Source organism: Panthera uncia, chromosome X, assembly GCF_023721935.1.
Source record: "Panthera uncia isolate 11264 chromosome X, Puncia_PCG_1.0, whole genome shotgun sequence".
Classification (NCBI taxonomy): domain Eukaryota; kingdom Metazoa; phylum Chordata; class Mammalia; order Carnivora; family Felidae; genus Panthera; species Panthera uncia.
In genome coordinates this window covers 77,955,713-77,969,190 of record NC_064817.1, presented here as the reverse complement: position 1 = coordinate 77,969,190, position 13,478 = coordinate 77,955,713, and the positions used below count along the sequence as shown (strand labels likewise).

The following is a 13,478-nucleotide window of genomic DNA, read 5'->3' as shown; positions in this document are numbered from 1 at the left end:
ATCAAACACAGGAAAAAGTCTGGAAAACCTCCAAAAGCATGGAGGTTAAAGAACACCCTACTAAAGAATGAATGGGTCAACCAGGCAATTAGAGAAGAAATTAAAAAATATATGGAAACAACCGAAAATGAAAATACAACAATCCAAACGCTTTGGGATGCAGCGAAGGCAGTCCTGAGAGGAAAATACATTGCAATCCAGGCCTATCTCAAGAAACAAGAAAAATCCTAAATACAAAATATAACAGCATACCTAAAGGAACTAGAAGCAGCACAGCGAAGACACCCCAAACTCAGTAGAAGAAGAGAAATAATAAAGATCAGAGCAGAAATAAACAATATAGAATCTCAAAAAACTGTAGAGCAGATCAATGAAACCAAGAGTTGGTTTTTTGAAAAAATAAACAAAATTGATAAACCTCTAGCCAGGCTTCTCAAAAAGAAAAGGGAGATGACCCAAATAGATAAAATCATGAATGAAAATGGAATTATTTCAAACAATCCCTCAGAAATACAAGCAATTATCAGGGAATACTATGAAAAATTACATGCCAACAAACTGGACAACCTGGAAAAAATGGACAAATTCCTAAGCACCCACACACTTCCAAAACTCAAACAGGAAAAAATAGAAAACTTGAATGGATCCATAACCAGTGAATAAATTGAATCAGTTATCAAAAAATCTAACAAATAAGAGTCCGGGACCAGATGGCTTCACGGAGGAATTCTACCAGACATTGAAAGCAGAGATAATACCTATCCTTCTCAAGTTGTACCAAAAAATAGAAAGGGAAGGAAAACTTCCAGACTCATTCTATGAAGCCAGCATTCTTTTGTTTCCCAAACCAGACACAGAGCCAGCAAAGAAAGAGAACTACAGGCCAATATCCCTGATCAATATCGGTGCAAAAATTCTCAATAAGATACTAGCAAATCGAATTCAACAGCATATAAAAAGAATTATTCACCATGATCAAGTGAGATTCATTCATGGGCTGCGGGGCTGGTTCAACATTCACAAAGCAATCAATGTGATACATCACATTAATAAAAGAAAAGACAAGAACCATATGATCCTGTCAATCGATGCAGAAAAAGCATCTGACAAAGTTCAGCATCCTTTCTTAATAAAACCTTCGAGAAAGTCGGGATAGGAGGAACATACTTAAACATCATAAAAGCCATGTATGAAAAGCCCACAACTAATATCATCCTCAATGGGGAAAAACTGAGAGCTTTGCCCCTGAGATCAGGAACAAGACAGGGATGTCCACTATCACCGCTGTTGTTTAACATAGTGTTGAAAGTGCTAGCATCAGCAATCAGACAACAAAATTAAATCAAAGGCATCAAAATTGGCACAGATGGAGTTAAGCTTTCACTTTTTGCAGATGACATGATATTATACATGGAAAACCTGATAGACTCCACCAAAAGTGTGCTAGAACTGATACATGAATTCAGCAAAGTTGCAGGCTACAGAAATCAGTTGCATTCTTATACACTAACAATGAAGCAACAGAAAGACAAATAAAGAAACTGATCCCATTCACAATTGCACCAAGAAGCATAAAATACCTAGGAATAAACCTAACCAAAGATGCAAAAGATCTGTATGCTGAAAACTACAGAAAGCTTATGAAGGAAATTGAAGAAGATATAAAGAAATGGAAAAACATTCTGTGCTCATGGATTGGAAGAATATTGTTAAAATGTCAATACCACCCAAAGCAATCTACACATCAATGCAATCCCAATCCAACTTGCACCAGCATTCTTCTCGAAGCTAGAACAAGCAATCCTGAAATTTGTGTGGAACCACAAAAGACCCCGAATAGCCAAAGCAATTTTGAAGAAGAAGACCAAAGCGGGAGGCATCACAATCCCAGACTTTAGCCTCTACTACAAAGCTGTAATCATCAAGACAGCATGGTATTGGCACAAAAACAGACACAGAGACCAATGGAATAGAATAGAAACCCCAGAATTAGACCCACAAAAGTATGGCCAACTAATCTTTGACAAAGCAGCAAAGAATACCCAATGGAAAAAAAGTCTCTTTAACAAATGGTACTGGGAGAACTGGACAGCAACATGCAGAAGGTTGAAACTAGACCACTTTCTCACACCATTCACAAAAATAAACTCAAAATGGATAAAGGACTTGAATGTGAGGCAGGAAACCATCAAAACCCTAGAGGAGAAAGCAGGAAAAGACCTCTCTGACCTCAGCCGCAGCAATTTCTTACTCGACACATCCCCAAAGGCAAGGGAATTAAAAGCAAAAATGAACTATTGGGACCTCATGAAGATAAAAAGCTTCTGCACAGCAAAGGAAACAAGCAACAAAACTAAAAGGCAACCGACAGAATGGGAAAAGGTATTTGCAAATGACATATCGGACAAAGGGCTAGTATCCAAAATCTATAAAGAGCTCACCGAACTCCACACCCAAAAAACCAATAATCCAGTGAAGAAATGGGCAGAAAACATGAATAAACACTTCTCTAAAGAAGACATCCAGATTGCCAATAGGCACATGAAAGGATGCTCAACGTTGCTCCTCATCAGGGAAATACAAATCAAAAGCACACTCAGATACCACCTCACGCCAGTCAGAGTGGCTAAAATGAACAAATCAGGAGACTATAGATGCTGGAGAGGATGTGGAGAAATGGGAACCCTCTTGCACTGTTGGTGGGAATGAAAACTGGTGCAGCCGCTCTGGAAAACAGTGTGGTGGTTCCTCAAACGATTAAAGATAGATCTACTCTATGACCCAGCAATAGCACTTCCAGGGATTTACCCAAGGGATACAGGAGTGCTGATGCATAGGGGCACTTGCACCCCAATGTTTATAGCAGCACTTTCAATAATGGCCAAATTATGGAAAGAGCCTAAGTGTCCATCAACTGAAGAATGGATAAAGAATTTGTGGTTTATATACACAATGGAATACTACTTGGCAATGAGAAAGAATGAAATATGGCCTTTTGTAGCAACGTGGATGGAATTGGAGAGTGTTAGGCTAAGTGAAATAAGTCATACAGAGAAAGACAGATACCATATGTTTTCACTCTTATGTGGATCCTGAGAAACTCAACAGAGGACCATGGGGGAGGGGAAGAAAAAAAAAAGGTTAGAGAGGGAGGGAGCCAAACCATAAGAGACTCTTAAAAACTGAGAACAAACTGAGGGTTGATGGGTGGTGGGAGGGAAGGGAGGGTGGGTGATGGGCATTGAGGAGGGCACCTGTTGGGATGAGCACTGGGTGTTCTATGGAAACCAATTTGACAATAAATTTCATATTTAAAAATAAATAGATAAATAAAAGAATCACCTTTTAATTTTTTTTTTAACGTTTATTCATTTTTGAGACAGAGAGAGACAGAGCATGAACGGGGGAGGGGCAGAGAGAGAGGGAGACACAGAATCGGAAGCAGGCTCCAGGCTCTGAGCCATCAGCCCAGAGCCCGACGCGGGGCTCGAACTCACAGACCGCGAGATCATGACCTGAGCTGAAGTCGGACGCTTAACCGACTGAGCCACCCAGGCGCCCCAAGAATCACCTTTTAACAACAACAACAAAAAAGGATCCTAGGTGGGTGCCTGGGTGGCTTGGTCAGTTGAGCATCAGACTCTTGGTTTTGTCTCAGGTCCATGATCTCATTGTCTTTGGGATGAAGCCCCACATTGGACTCTGCCTTCCCACTCTCTCTGTCCCTCCCCCACACTCACGAACTCACTCTCTCTCAAAATATAAATAAATAAACATCTTTAAAAAATAAAAAGAGGTTCTTTGATTGGAATTTAGTATTTTTGAAGGAAAATATAGAAATGGAAGCCTCCTCTATCGGGTTACCTGAAGATTTACACTGCAAATTGGCGAAAGATTATAAATGCAAACACAGTATCTTTAATAGAACTGAGATGTTTGAAGAGGTTAAACATTTAATTTCCTCATGATCGTGGTTCTCAAACTTTAGCTAGCATCAAAATTATCAAAGTTTTTGTTAAAACATAGATTACTAGGCCCTACATCCAGAGCGTATTTCAGTTGTTCTAGGATAGATCCTGAAACTTTGCATCTCTAAAAAGTTCCCAGTGATACTGATGCTACTGGTCCCCAGTCATCACTTTGAGGAGCACAGCCTTACAAGAAACTTTCACTACCCATAATATTCTATATCCTTCTAAAAGTGACCAGACATATGTGATATATGGATACACTACAACAATGAATATGAATAACTAAAAACAATTTCTAGGCAACTCCCAAGCTTTTATTCACCATGTTCCTCTCAAAGGAGGAGATCACTATAGGTATAAGAACACATAGGAAAATAGGAGCTAATCTAACCAAGCTAACCACTAACCACGTGCAACTGAAGCTAAGGGATCCCTATGCTTAAATAAACTGTGACTGATAATGTAAGGAATTTGAATGCTAATTAGATATTTGAAGATATTAACTAATTTTATAAGTCAAAGAAAGACAAATACCATATGATGTCACTTAGATATGGAAAAACAAAAGAAACGAACAAAGAAACAAAAAACAAACAGAAAAAGCCTCATAGAGAACTTATGACTGCCAGAAGAGATGGAGGTCAGGGGGATGGGCAAAACAGGTGAAGGGGATTAATAGGTACAAACTTTCTATTATAAAATAAGTCATGGGGATGACAAGTATAGCAAAGGGAATATAGTCAATAATATAGCAATAACTTTGTAGGGTGACAGATGGTAACTACACTTATCTTTTAAGTTTATTTATTTATTTTGAGAGAGAAAGACAGCATAAGCAGGGGAGGGGCAGAGAGAGAGGGAGAGACAGAGAATCCCAAGCAGGCTTCGCACTATCAGCACGGAACCTGATTCAGAAGCTCAAACTCACAAATCATGAGATCATGACCTGAGCCGAAATCAAGAGTTGGATGCTTAACCAATTGAGCTCCCCAGGCGCCCCATAACTATACTTATTGTAGTGAGTACTGTATAATATATAGAATTGTCAAATCACTATGTTATACACCTGAAACTAATATAATGTTGTATGTCAATTATACTTCAGTTAAAATTTTTTAAATGATGATAAAATAAAGCTATTCATTTTTTGGTGTTATACTGCTATCATTTTTCAACAGTTGAAATGATGTGTGGGTTTTGCTTTTTCCTTAAAAAAACCTAGAACAAAAGAAGAAAATGAGGAGTGTTATAAATTAGAAAAAAAAAATTAATCATGACCTGATAACTGTTAAAGCTGGATGATGCATACATAAGGATAACACTGTACTATTTTCTGTCCTTTTGAATATGTTTGCAATTTTCTATAAGAGTGTTTTTAAAATTAATGTTAAAAAATAATGTGGCTGATAATACAGGAGAAGCCAAAGATTTTATGTAGAAAGAGTAAAAAAGGGCACATTTAACAATAATCAACATAATGGAAAGCTGGGGTTCTTTTTTTTATTTTAAAGTGAAAAGACATTAATGTACGTAACCAAAATACATCAGAGAAACCAAAACCAAAACTGTACAGAAAAATTACAGATTTTCCTAACCATCATCAGAACTGACTTTACATGTAAGTAAGAACATATTTTATAAAGTGAGCTAAACTGAATGGAAGCCAAAGATGCAAGTTTTAACATCAGTTCTCCAATGTTTTGCTATAGTAACTTGTAAGTCACTTAGAGGATTAGGGGTTGGTTTCTGATTTATATAATTGAACTTGAAGAATTTAGCATCCCTCACAAGATTACAGGGAAGAAAAGCGAAAAGAAACAAAAACATTTTTGTTAAGAAAGCTATGACTACGTATTTACAATAAGGTCTCATGCCATACTATTAAACTCTATCTGCAAACATTTTAATGCAGATCATCTCTTGTGGAGTGTTGTAAGAGAACTCACAGAGGACTGTCCATCACAGGTTTCATGTGGATGTCTGTAGAAAGCCACAACAGCCAATTCTGCAGTAGTTCTTTCAGACTCTGGAGAACACTACACTGAGGAATCAAAACAAAAAAAAATCATTCATAAAACCATTCAGACACACTACAGTGTCGAGAACAAATTAAAACCAGAGGCTTGGCGGTGGAGATGACTGCCTCTAATTCAAAACCTAATAGCTGCTGCTCCAGCCTGATCAGTCTCCAAGAGACAGATGAATGCCAAGTACAAGATTATATTGTCATTTTCTCTACAAGACTGCCCCCAGCTTATCAGCCCAGGAACAGACTCTTGTTTCTCTAAATTACATTAATTTATAACATATATTACATCTTCAAATAAAGTATCACCCACCCCTTACTGTCTCCCCTTAGATATCCTTTAAAGTTGCTATAGAAATGAGTTTCCCATCCATTTCACCTTGTGTCACAACTGCAATTTACTTCCTTTTTGACAGTCATAAACTTTATCTTACCTTCTGTAACTGTGGAAAACAAACAATTCTAGTCATTCTCAGGCTTTGCCTTGATTTCTCAGGGTCTCATTTACATACAAATACAGTCTTAACAGAAGTGTGCCCAGAGCATTAATAAGGATAAATCATAGTATCTATAAATTTGAAAGCTATCCATATCATCCCAAAACCTAATACAGGAAACCTTTATTACATATCCTTAACAACAGGGGGAGAGCATTCGCACATATCCTTAACAAATAATGGCCTAGATACTCTTTGAATATCTCCAGTGATAGGATGCTCACTTCACAGAATAGTTCAATTAATACTTTTTAAAGAAACTGACACCTTGCATTCAGGTTATAAATATGTTCAAGTTGAAAGTGACCTTGGAATCACCTAAAACAATGTTCAATTTTGGTGTCAACCAAGGATTTAAACATCTGAAAAGGTAGTAAATATTACCATGTCATATTCAGAAAACTAAATCCTTTCATTCCCCACTCACTTATTCTAATCCACGCAGTCCCCATATTAAAGTCATGAGATTTTTATGTTTATGAGAGGAACATGGGTTAAAAAAAAAAAAGGTTGAGAAGCACAGCTCTACCCTATATAAGAACCTTCTCTACATAAATATCCCCAGTAGATACACCCACTAAGCCTATGCTTGACCTATTCCAACACCAGGAAATATACTACCTCTTAAAGTCCTTTATTCCATTTTGAGTTTCCTCTATCTATAATGAGATACTGCCGTGGGGTGCCTGGGTGGCTCAGTAGGTTAAGCAACCAACTCTGGATTTCGGCTTAGGTCATGATCCCAGGGTCGTAGGATCGAGTCCCACATTGTGCTCCATGCTGAGTATGGAGATCTCGCTTAAGATTCTCTCTCTCCCTCTGCCCCCCACCCCACTCTGGCATGCACACACATTCTCTCTAAAAGAAAAAAGTTTCTTAAAAAAAAAAAGATACTGCCCTATATCTAATACTGCCTTCTGAAGTCACATAGAGATCTGCTCCTTCCATGGGACAATCTATCAATTATTTGAAAAGAACCACAAAATATTCATCTTTTTTCCTCCAGGCACAATATTCCTGGTTCCTTTACTATCCCAAGCTAGAAATCTTGAAGTCATCTTGTGTCCTTCATGCTTCATTTCATCACCAAATCCTATCATTTTTTCTTTTCAAAATGCCCAACTTTTCCATTCCTTCCAACCCCCCTGTAACTACCTAGCCCAGGCCTTCACATCTGTAAGATTACTTTATCCTCCTAGTCAGTCTTCTTTTTCTAGTCTCATCTCCCAAACCCCCATTCTTTCTCTATGGCTACCAGACCTTTGTTACTTAAGTACTCTACCCATTATATCCATCTTCCCTCAAAGAACCGCGTATGGCAAAGGAATAGCAGTACATAACAAGGTCTTAAAAATGTTCAAACTCTTTCCTTTTACCCAGTAACTTCACTCCTGGAAATGGATACCAAGAGAAGAAATCTGTATTATGAAGATGAGCAATATAGTTATCTATACCTACAAAGAAACAAATTAGAGATAATAACAGAAAAAGGATTAAATACATTATTGTGAACTGTGACTAGGTATTGACTATATTTGACTAATTCTGGATTGATTTTTTTGAGAGAGAGAGAGAGAGGGAGAGAGCACGTGCAAGTTGGGGAGGAGGAGAGGGAGAGAAGACGTCTCAAGCAGGCTCCATGCCCAGTGTGGAGCTTGATCCCACGACCATGAGATCACGACCTGAGCTGAAATCAAGAGTCGAACACTTAACTGACTGAGCCATCCAGGCTCCCATGTATTCTGATTTTTAAATTTATGTCCACTGTTTTTGTAATTATATAGGAGATATAAATCAATGTGGACAAAAATTAGAAAATTAACATGTCAAAATGAAAAAAACACTGTTACAGTGGATTTGTGGGATTTTCTCAACCAAAATTCTTCAAGAAAAAAGTTGTTTACTGATAGGCACAACTAGCTAAGCACAAACAAAAGCACTGAAGATGTGAAACTATTAGAGTTTTAAACATTATTTATTATGTTAAGCTGGGTAATCAAGCTATACAATAGCTAAGGTGATAATAAGTCATTAAAAGCCTCATAAACTCTACTCTGTTTTCTCTTTTGCCTTTTAAAAGCCTCAAAAACTGGAGCACGTGGGTGGCTCAGTTAAGTGTCCAACTTCCGCTCAGGTCATGATCTCACAGTTCGTGAGTTTGAGCCCTGCATTGGGCTCTGTGCTATCAGCACAGCTATCAGCCTGGAGCCTGCTTCAGATTCTGTGTCTCCCTCTATCTCTGCCCCTCCATCCCTCCCTCTTTCTTTCTCTCTCAAAAATAAATAAACATTAAATAAATAAAATAAAAGCCTCATAAACTAACTGAATTTTTAGCTAATTCTACCACAGGTCACATTGCTGTTATCCTTAGCCACTTTCCCAGAATGAAAACCCTTTGATCACTTATCCTTTCTTGTACCCTATACTTCTCTGTGCTTCTTTCCCTCTTTCATTGATCTCAACCTTCCCAAATCTTTCAATTCCAGTTTCCATAACTTCTATTCCATGATAATCTAAACCTATACCTTCATATTCTTCAAAGTATGCTTTCCCTCTTCTTATTCTAGTCATATCCTGGCTCTCCCTCCCCACTCGAGGACACTTTTCTCTGAATACATTTCCATATCTCCCTCCAATACCTGGAGGTAAGCAATGACCTAGCTTCCCTGCTAACATAAGAATGTAAGCCCATTCTTTGAGAAGGTAAATATAAAATCAGAAATGAATCTCCCTTTAAAAGGAAAGAAATCTGGTTCTGCCCCCATGATTCCACTGAAACTCCTCACAAAGGTAGCACAAAACTTCTGTATTATCAATTCCAAAAGAAACTTTCTTTGGTCCTTATCTTTCTGGATCTTCCTGGGATATACGGCAACATTCTTCCTTCACTACTTCTTGATATCCTGTATTCCTTTTGTTTCCTTGGCACTACTGTTCTTCTGGCTCTTTTCATAGCTCTTGAGAAGGTTCTTTCATAGACTCTCCTTTTCAGGTAAGTGTTGAGTATTCCCCTGAGTTCTGTCCTTGGCCCACCATCTGTTTCCTTTCTTCTAACCCTTCCTCTCCCCAGCCTCCCACTCTCAAATATAAATATATGTATGTGTGTATAAATGCATATATAATTACTAAGTTGGACCATATGAAATTAACACTGATCAAATACTTTTGACCTACAAAATGGCAATTTTGTATGGTTCAACCTAATATTTATAGATAAATAGCTCCCTAGAATAATGGAATAAGAGAAGAGATAAAGAATGACTCAATTACAAGATAGGAAGAAAATCACAAAAAGCTGCAAAATGAAGTCTCTGAAGATGTTGGCTGGGGAGAAGTGGTAGGTATTGTCATGTGAATGATGACGTTGGTCAGGTAGTAAGTATAAATAATATAAATTAACCTCAAATCCAAGTTAATGTGACAGGTAGTTAATAAAGTACCATTTGATTATGACAAATACTAAGCAGGACAAGACATCTTTACTGTAAATGTGGCCAACAGTAAGTGACTTAAGGTGAAAACAATGTTACAAAAGAAATACTCTTTATATTGTCACTCTTCTGAAATAGGAATAACCATTCTATACAAAAGTGGCTCTCAGACTCAGTTGGGTAGAACTCTTGGAACTCAGTGGTCTTTTTGGAAAACACACCAAAATAGTAACACATTTTAATTTTATATAAGGTTGGAACAATTTTATTAGCAGAAAATAAGAATGTTATAAATATACAGTATGAATGTCACAGGGGATTTTGTTTGTTTTGGCCATTACTGTATTCCCAGTGTCAAGAAGAGCATCTAGCACATGGTGGGTGTTCAATAAATATTTGTAAAATGAGTAAGGGTATCTATAAAAATATCAAACACAACAATCAAACTAAGTATGGTTAAGTATTTCCCAGTTTGTTTTTATTAATACTAATTTGCCACCTGTTCATTTACTTTGTCACCTGCTACAAGTGGAAGCAGTTCAGGAAAACTGTATGCAACAAAACCTTTACAAAAGAAAATTCTATGCATTAACTTTGACTTGAGTGATGTAGCATCTCGAATCCAGATCCAAGGGAATCCTGGTAGAAAACCACTGCTTTAATGTGGGTTTGGAATTATGTACCACTGACCATAAAACCATACTTCCTATTTAATCTAAGCAATACAGTATTCTCTTACCTTGAAATAAATGGTTGATATAAAGAAGAGCTGTGCTAGATGGTCAAAAAGAAGTGGTTTCACCTCTAGGAATTGAAGAAAAAAGATTATTCAAGATTCCTTTTAATAATATTACAATGAATTAAAGGACTCCAAATTTTCATGATACATACCAGAGAAGCTACTAAAAGGAATCCAGCTCACAAGCTGAAGGAACTGTGATCGACAACAGAGGCCATCCCAGAGAGGAAGGCTCTTATACAGGAATGTTTCACAGGAATAGAACCCCTCCTACAACACAAGTCCATAGTAATAACTCATATAAACCTCTTCAGTCCATAATTACTCTCTAAGCAACCAGTTTATTCTGTGCTATAGTTCTTTTAGACCAAATTTTTTGTCATCAATATAATAAAAGCCTTGGGTTAAGTGCCAGAGTTCCTCATAAAAAGGACCAGATGATTAATACTTGGATACATTACCATCTTCACCAACATAGTTTTCAAATACCATAAAACATCAGTTAGAAAGAAGGTAAAAAGACAAGTTATGTAATGTTTTTAAAGATAAATGAAATTGTACTACTCTGGAGTATATGCAGTCACTTGCACAGTCAATAAGATGTACACAATGTTATAACAGGGCTGTAATTTCTTTAGAGGCCATAGACCAAATTCAAACTCTGGGCAGCTCCATCAGGAGGAATACTGAATGTATATGTTGCTTATATTTCCACCAAAGAGAGGATCCAGGGCTTTCCTTTTTTTTTCCTGTGTTGCCCTGGGCCTTAAATAATGGCATGCACCAGGACTCCATCTTAGACCTCCTTCTCATGACATGAGTTCTCTGGACAATATCATCTATAACATAGCTAAAACCAGCACCTATATAATGAGGAGTCCTGTAGTTTAAATCTCATTCCTCAGCACTAGACTCATTATCTAACTGCCTACTGGGTATGACCTTTTAGATATCCAACAGGCATCTTTTAAGTCAAAATTCTTTCCTTCCAAGCCTGCCTGTTCCTTCTACATTTCCCTTTCTCACTGAATGCCATCATCATCCTCCCAAGCAGGAAACCTAAAAGTCTACCTAAATTCATCCCTTTACCCTCACCACCATAAAAATCACATCCAACTTCCAATTCAATGGTCTCACACCAAACCCTTAAGATTTATTCAACACATTTATTGGGCATCTTTTTTGTATCACATACCAAGATGAGCAATTGTACGGGAAGAAAATTTAGACATAGTTCCCCCTGACCAGGAGCTTATGTGTGAAAACAGAGATGCTGCAAGAGACAGGATACAGGTAAACACAGTGAACTAAGAGCACATAAAACAAACATCTAAACCAGACTAGGGCAATGAGTATAGGCTTCTTGATGGTGCTGAGTGGCAGCTTAAAGTACAGCTAGGTTACTTACGTAGGCCAAATAATTAATTGGCTAGTACATTAAAAAATATTTACTGATTATGAGAACACAGTAACCCTATGAGATCTTACCAATGAATTCAACTGAATGCATTCAGTTAAATCTTCAGTTTGTTCTCTTAAATTACAGCCCTTTCTCTCTTATTCGCATGATTTAACAAATTCTTTCTTCAAATCCAACAGTACAGAGATAAACATCAATTCAATTCAAGTCTATTTATAACAAGTTTTGAAATGAGTAAATACAGTTTACAAATGATGCCGAGCACTAAAGAAAAGGCATTCAATGGATATCTAAATAAATTTTAGAAAGAAGTGGTGGCATGAATATGAAGCAAGTGGAATCTTACTTGTAAGAAGTACTCTGCCCTGATGATAGTGTCCAGTAAGTTGGCAAATTCTTTTCCATGTTCATAATCATTCACCTTGTACCAAATACACTCTGGAGCAGAAATATTAAACATAAGCAACTGGTTGCATGACAATAAAAACTATACAAAACATAATTACCACTACTCTAAAATGACAAATGATAAATATAAACAATTAATCAGTCTTATACATCCTGATACATCCTAGCCAACTTGCACTGCAGACTGTAACAGTTATGAGGAGTGAGATCGATGTTCCTCAAGAACTTCATGACATAGGGAAATCTTACAGTGAAAAAATAAACTAGTAAAATTAACATACAATAAATGTGATTAGCTTAAGTCACATAGTAGTCCAAGAGAGTATAAATGTATGAATTAAAAGTTTTAATATAACCCAAACTTCAACTAGGGTGAGATGGGGATAATCTCCGAGTGGTAGGACTCTAGTAAGTGGTAATCTAATAAAATATCACATCTTATCTAAAGAAAAACTGAGCAGGAGAAGGAGAGTTAGCCTGGAACTAACTAAAACCAATTTTGAACACTAGAAAAAAGTCAGGAGTTGCTTACCCAGGAAAGAAATGATCTGGTCAACAGAAATACGATCTCTAAAGAAAATGATCCACTTGGAAAAATTAAATTCTCAGGTCTTACTAGGGCCTGGATGAAAAACTCCCTTACTGCTCTTTCCTCAATTCTGTAATTAAGAACTCTTCCGATGACTAATTTGGCTCCCATCTACACTGACAGCAGAGACGAGATATTATTGTTGGCAGAAATATGTAACATGAACATGTTACCAAAAATAATTCTTTTTTTATTTTTTAATTTACATCCAAGTTATTTAGCATATACTGCAATAATGGTTTCAGGAGTAGATTCCTTAATGCCCCTTACCCATTAAGCCTATCGCCCCCTCCCACAACCCCTCCAGCAACCCTGTTTGCTCTCCATATTTAAGAGTCTCTTCTGTTTTGTCCCCCTCCCTGTTTTTATATTATTTTTGCTTCCCTTCCCTTATGCT

General features: G+C 37.1%; 1 protein-coding gene across 4 annotated transcripts in view; it reads right to left on the bottom strand.

Moving 5' to 3' along the window:
• Positions 1-13,478, bottom strand: part of CENPI (centromere protein I) — an 80,256-nt gene that overhangs the window by 25,605 nt on the left and 41,173 nt on the right. For all 4 annotated transcript variants that reach the window (XM_049644056.1, XM_049644055.1, XM_049644058.1 and 1 more), the window contains 4 exons: positions 12,431-12,522; positions 10,817-10,934; positions 10,665-10,729; positions 5,918-6,012 (listed from right to left, as the gene is read on the bottom strand). In XM_049644056.1, coding sequence (XP_049500013.1) covers positions 5,918-6,012; positions 10,665-10,729; positions 10,817-10,934; positions 12,431-12,522 — 370 coding nt within the window. The remainder of the gene's footprint in view (positions 1-5,917; positions 6,013-10,664; positions 10,730-10,816; positions 10,935-12,430; positions 12,523-13,478) is intronic.